Source organism: Solanum tuberosum, unplaced genomic scaffold, assembly GCF_000226075.1.
Source record: "Solanum tuberosum cultivar DM 1-3 516 R44 unplaced genomic scaffold, SolTub_3.0 scf00116, whole genome shotgun sequence".
NCBI classification, from domain to species: domain Eukaryota; kingdom Viridiplantae; phylum Streptophyta; class Magnoliopsida; order Solanales; family Solanaceae; genus Solanum; species Solanum tuberosum.
In genome coordinates this window covers 1,081,797-1,088,298 of record NW_006239040.1, presented here as the reverse complement: position 1 = coordinate 1,088,298, position 6,502 = coordinate 1,081,797, and the positions used below count along the sequence as shown (strand labels likewise).

Here is a 6,502-nt window from a genome sequence, read left to right as displayed (position 1 = left end):
TCCTAAAAAATATTTTCCTTCGTACCCAACACACCCATAATAAAGCAAGTTATTCCAAAATAGGTACATAACACATGAATTCCCCATGCATAAAAGAAAAAGAAGGTAAAATAGAACACTTAGTGAATTTACATCAAAAGTTACAAAGAGATGCCTTCTTCTCAACTTAGTTCTTGTGAGAAAGTAGCATTGAAAAGATTTACTGTAAGAATTGCTTCAACTTCTATAATAGAGAGAACTGAACAAGAAATATATATATACAGAATAAGGTCTGTTACGATTCTTTTTGTCGAAATACTTACCAAAATCACCAGATATATATAGGAAATGTATATACACTTTACGATCGATATGTGCCAGGAGACTAAATCAATATTGAACACATTAATCAGATCTTCAAATCGAGAACGTGATTGCATACTTCGAAAGGATTCAAAAACCAAGAGATGATTGATTTACCGTCAGTTTTGGATGTTCAAATGTAGATGTTGCATCTTAAATGTCATGATGTTCGTGCATTCTCCATCGATGCTTATAGTATGCCACTCAAGAAGCCCCTAAAAGAATGTCAAAATACGTCTATCAATTAACTCGAAGCCAACTCAGACTACTCCAAACATAGATAAAACGGAGGATAGTTAATCACATACCAAAATCCCTCTGCTTTTTTCTCTTGATTTCTGCAGAGTAATAATCGTTATAGTATCGTTTTAGTGCAGTGATGTAGAGGTATAATAAACAGATTTAATAAGTGTAGGAGTTTATAATGAGTTCAGGTTTATGATTTGTAGTGTACCTTGATTTTCCATCGAAGGCATCGTTCATTTCATCAATACTTGGCCTCTTTGCAAATGTTGCTAAGGATATGTATTTTTCCTTCCCCGGTGATTCATCGACTCTCTTGTATAACTCGTAAGGATATGGATACGACATCCTATAACATGAGATAATTAGCTAGAGTGTGAATGTTGACAATGGATATATTCAGCCATTCTTCTTTGCAGAGGCCATTACAACAAGAATCTATTAATTAAGGAATCATTCGATTTAGAGACTAGCTATGCCGGTATGAGTTTGGTCATCCGATGGTTTTGAATGGATCCACCAAGTTTGGGAAGAACGGAGTCCATTGAACAACTTCCCGAAAATCTATGACTAGCACACATCAAAAACTCCAAAAGATCTTGAATTCTTATTTTCATTAACGATGAAATGCCCAAAAGGGAGACATTAGTCATGGCGAAACATTGATAGTATTGGTCACCAGGAGGTTTTGGATGGACCCATCAAGTTTGAGGCAAAACGGAGTCGATCAAACAAATTCTAGAGAATCTATGGACTAACACACATCGAAAACTCTAGAAAATCCTGTACTCTTATCTTCATGAAGCCGAAATGCCAAAAAAAAAAGTGGCATTAGTCATTGAGAAACAATGGGAGTAATGGTCACCAGACGGTTTTGGATGGACCCACCAAGTTTGGGGAAGAACAGAGTCAGTCGAACAAACTCCGAAAAACTAACACACACCAACAACACCAAAAAATCCTGAATTCCTGCTTTATGATGCCGAAATGCCAAAAAAGTGATGTCAATCAAGATGAAGCCATGGGTATTGGTCACTATAGGTGGTTTCAGCTGAACCCGCCAAGTTTGGGGCTGATAGAACAAATTCCAAAAAATCTATGGATCAATACACTGAAAATACCAAAATAACATGAATTCTTATTTCATGACCTCGAAAAGCCAGGGAAAAAAAAGTAACATCAGTCATGACAAAGGAGTGATCCGTGAATCAGCATTTTATCTCACTAAACCGAAAAAAGAAAGATTTTTCATGCCATTTTAATTTGCCCTTCTTCTTCATGATCATGTTATGACAAAATGAATCAATAGCATAGAAACAAATCTAACCTGAGTGCACCCATAATAGGATATTGTGTTCCTGCATAGTAGAGTAGCCGGAATTGATAGCATATCTCAAAGGATGCAGCATATTCCAATCTCTTATCTCTACCCATTGTCTTGAAGATAAAGAGAAAAAATCAATCAGAACGTAGGACGAAGTTCCCTTTACTGTTGGCCATTATGGTTCAATGGTTAGTATACTTACTTGCATGATACCACTTGAAGCAGGTAAATCCTGCACAATTAGTATGTGATATATCAGAGTCAAGCCATTTGTGATCATTTCATCATCGAGGAGAAGTGGAGTCAAGCTATGAACACTGGAAGTGTAAGCAAAATTTATTTAACGGGTTTTCTAGTGCCACTAAAAACTATTGTTTTCTATGAGAGAAAAATCATTATAAATGCAAGACGAATAAATGGATAATACTTAGATAATTTGAGTTGGTAATCAACATTTTAGTGTGTAATGGTAAACTAAGTTGCGTGGACTCTTTACTTTCGATACTGCATCCACACGGATTCTCCAAAAATACACTACTTTTGGAGAATCCGACATGCACCCACTGACATTTATGAAAAGTCAGAGTAACATAGATGGTAAAACACTCTTAATCCAGATTAGAAGGCTTAAGCACAGTTGTCAATTTTCAGAATTTTCTAGAATAAATACTTTCAGTAGAAAAATGAATTCGTCTCATTTGCATATCTACATGTCGAACAGTACTCTCTACGTTACATGGACAGATGGACTTGGGTATGAGACGATGCATTTAAGTTCTTGGACACTGCCAGAATCAAAATATGTTTTATGATAAACTACAAAAAGAAATTAAGAATGAGTATTGTTGAATATGCATCAGCCACAAGATTCACCTTGGTAGGTGATATGAAGTATTGGAAGGGACATGAGACTAATTTATCATTCAAACAACTTTTGCTACTGCAATTGAGACTCATGGTAAGCCATGAGCTGTCTTTTAGTTAAAAGGAAGTCACATTCATTAACGAGGTATTAAGATCCTAACCTTTAGTTTGGGGTTGACAAGAATAATTGGTCGGTTACCGGCTGCATCAGTCATAGCTCTCATATCCTGCATTATTCAACAGGAGGAAAAGAATTTAATAAACTGAATAAGAGTAATATGAGGAAAATACAGCAACTGGTTCACAGTGAATCACATCTATGATGCAATTTCCGACAGCATTCTGGGGAGCCACTAGAATGAACAAGTCATCTTGTTTTTCGACCTCCTTGCCACCTGAAAAATACATAAAAAATGGTAGTAAACATGGATTTGACCAGCAATCATGAAAGAAGCAAATTCAAGAGTGTGATTATATCGTGTTTTATCGCAATGTTAACCTCAGAAAAAAATGCAGGTTAACAATTCGTGTTAGCATGTGTAGACTTGCACAGCATACACAAATAGTCATCACACTACAGAAACATTTATAAAGCTATGAAGTTTCTACTATCAGCTATACTAGAACTACATTCTCAAATAAACCCCTCACAACAGAGGTGGATCTACGATTTTAAGTTTAGAACAACTCTTATTGCTTACTGGGTTCGGGATGCATTATCTATACATATAAACTGAATTTCTTAATACAACTACAGGGTTTGAGCCAAAGTTGTTCTACTGAACATGTAACTTCTGCTGTGGCTCTGCCCCTGTCTCATAATAAAGAGAAACGTTGTGCACGAGCGCGCACGAATAGATTTGTATATTATGTCTTAGAGGACCATTTATAGTTGCAGTATGCTTCTAAAAACATGATATTGGATAGGAAATGAAAGTCATCAGTACAATTTTAATCTCTGTAATACCTATAGTACCAATATTGACAAAGTTGCCCAACGCGCCATAATCACCCCAATCCATGTACTCTAATATCTTTCGACTTCCTGCAAGCTGTAAAGGCATCCCTGCAAGTGCACCCTCCCCCATAGACCCTTGGACACAAACCTACAAATGAGATCTGGAGAAATGAATATGTATAATTTGCCTTATTTCAAAGATAATAGATTAACTAAGAGAGGACAAGAATAACCATCAGCGACACATACCTTGACACGCTTTCCATCGTCAGCAAATGAAAGAGCAAGTACACGGATAAGTTCCATTAGAGTACCTATTCGATAAACATCCTGTGGATTTAAGATACTGTCAAACCTAAATAAACTATGGGAATATGATCAGAAAATGTTTTCTCACCATTGAAGGATTCAGCTCCGGGATATTGATTTCTATCTGTTAAATCAAGATAAAGGTATTAATATAACTTGGATTTAAGATAAATGTAGATGGGGAAAAGGCCTGGATTCCTTGTATAGGTCCAATGAAGAATAAAACTAATTCTCTGGCATAAATAAATGAACGGCTTAGTTTCTCTCGTTTCATTGCAATTTGATCTTCAATTTTAAACCACATTTTTTAGATACAATCAAATAGAAAGCCCCAAGGTGCCATATTCTAGGAGCTCAAACTATGTTATTGAATAAATCCTCCTGCGGCTCAAGGGTTCCTTTTCCTTATTTTTTTTCCAAAAAAACTAACAAAAGATGCACCATATTCTGACACCAGCACAATTGTCGAAACACACTTTACATATGAGATTAGATAGAATATTGAAGAGCATATACTATAAGTTTACAGGATATTATTAAATAGAATGGGACAAGATTCATCTTTTGAGCTAGCTATTTTCATGCTTTTATTATCTATAAAACTAGTTTCTGGGAACATGAGCTGGTAGTTCTCTCTTTTTCTTTTCTCAAAATTAAGAAAAGGTGACCTTTCCATGTTTCGAGTTATCTGGACACCAGAATATGGCATATTTCCTTCAAATAAGTAGAGTTATTCATTGGAACTATTTCAACTGAGTAATCACATGTTATCCGTAAGTGTTTAAAATATTTAGTGATTCGTTCTCACAATAGCATAAATTCTTAGAAACAAGATAAGAGATATCTCCATATTCCGTCGAATATGAACTTCAAGGGGAAAATAATCTAGTGAATCTCATGTGTCAACAGATTTAAAGTATCATACCAAGCTATCTTTCTTCATTGGTTGACAAATAAACATACTGGCTTTCTTCTTAGAAACTCGTCAACTCACTCAAGGGGGGCATATCATGGTATATTCAGAAAACTGTATTTCACCTACATATGCAAATAACATCTTGTATCTACTTCCACTAAGAAAGGTGACTTCTCAATCAAAGTGGTCGGAAAATGTGGCACTTAAACAAGATGGTTGAAAGAAGGGGATAAAAAGGACAGCCCATTGCACAAATTATCTTGCATTAGAAGGGTCCGGGCAAGGGCCGCACTCCAAGGACTGTGATTTAGACAACCTATCCTAATGCAAGCATTAGTGGCTGCTTCCACGGCTCGAACCTGTGACCTATGGTCACACAAAGACAACTTTACCATTGCACCAAGGCTCCCCTTCGGTTGAAAGAAGGTGGTGTCTTAGTTAAAATGGTAACCAATAAACATTATCTTATATAACAGTTCTACCAACGCATGTTAACCTTATCTGAATTGCTTTTGAATCGAAGGAGAGTCAAACCTTTAATCTAGTTTTCCCATCATTGACAGCTCTTTGAGTAGCCTGAAGCACATCAGTGTAGAAATATTCCCTAATTTCTCTTGAGTGAGGAATATTATTCAGTCTAGTTGGTATTCCTCTCCAATCCTATAAAGATATAAGGAAAACGTCAAAGCTAAAACCAATCATTTTTTTTCTGTGCAACTGTCCTTAAAAAAAAGAAGGGAAGTTGTGTCCGTGATTTACGGTAGCGGATGATTACCTTGCTCAAAGATGTCCTATCAGCTCGAGTACTGGAAATTACTGATTCTTCTGCAAACAAAATATGGTAAAGTTTCAAGGTCCAAATTGTCATTGAGCTAAGTGATGACTGCTAATTTGGTTGGTCAGCATGTAGATACAAGAAATTCAAAAAGGTGTCCAGCAAAAAATCTTTTTTATTGTTGGATGGAACATCTATTTCGTATTTGGTTTTTAGGGGAAACAAAAGGAAATGAGTTTGAAGGAAATTTTGTTTCACTGCTTCTGGATGTAATTACCTAAAGCTATAGATGATTGTTGGAAAATTCGAGAGTGCAACATTTTCTCTAAAAAGTATATTTAGCATATTGTAAAAGAAGAAAAAGGAAATGAGAAAAGGAAACAGTGGAGTCTATACAAGTTTTATATATGGATGCTTTAGGTTCTTCTATGATCACACTCGGAAAATGCTTTAAACAATTCCCGCATACTATAAAGTGTAAGTGAAAAAGCTGCAAAGGCTCTATCATCTTGATTTCATCCATATTAGCTTCACAAAATATACCATGTTAATTCAGTTCCCATTTGGTTTGAACTGCAAACATCAAACAGGCCTAACTTAGCTTCATTAAGTTTACTCCAATGTTTTTCAAATCAAATAGGCTTCACAGCATGAAGAGAAACAAGATGGCAAATATGAGAAAAAAGAATAGAGATATAGTTTAATTATCGAGGTGGATGCATTATATATCAATTAGAAGATTTCAAAAAGAACAAAAGGCGGGGGGGGGGG

The 6,502-nt window shown here is 35.7% G+C and overlaps 1 protein-coding gene across 2 annotated transcripts in view; it reads right to left on the bottom strand.

Annotated features, from left to right (window-relative positions):
• Window positions 1–315: 315 nt before the first annotated feature.
• LOC102585944 (adenylate kinase 5, chloroplastic) overlaps window positions 316–6,502 on the bottom strand; it is a 9,929-nt gene continuing 3,742 nt past the window's right edge. Inside the window, exons 8-19 of one of the 2 annotated variants that reach the window (XM_006350009.2) lie at window positions 5,732–5,781; window positions 5,491–5,616; window positions 4,129–4,164; window positions 3,981–4,061; window positions 3,741–3,879; window positions 3,089–3,168; window positions 2,935–3,000; window positions 2,112–2,141; window positions 1,913–2,022; window positions 797–934; window positions 651–680; window positions 316–557 (exon numbers count right to left, since the gene is read on the bottom strand). In XM_006350009.2, coding sequence (XP_006350071.2) covers window positions 533–557; window positions 651–680; window positions 797–934; window positions 1,913–2,022; window positions 2,112–2,141; window positions 2,935–3,000; window positions 3,089–3,168; window positions 3,741–3,879; window positions 3,981–4,061; window positions 4,129–4,164; window positions 5,491–5,616; window positions 5,732–5,781 — 911 coding nt within the window. In that variant the 3' untranslated portion in view covers window positions 316–532. The remainder of the gene's footprint in view (window positions 558–650; window positions 681–796; window positions 935–1,912; window positions 2,023–2,111; window positions 2,142–2,934; window positions 3,001–3,088; window positions 3,169–3,740; window positions 3,880–3,980; window positions 4,062–4,128; window positions 4,165–5,490; window positions 5,617–5,731; window positions 5,782–6,502) is intronic. The other variant, XM_006350010.2, reaches the window with a different exon arrangement.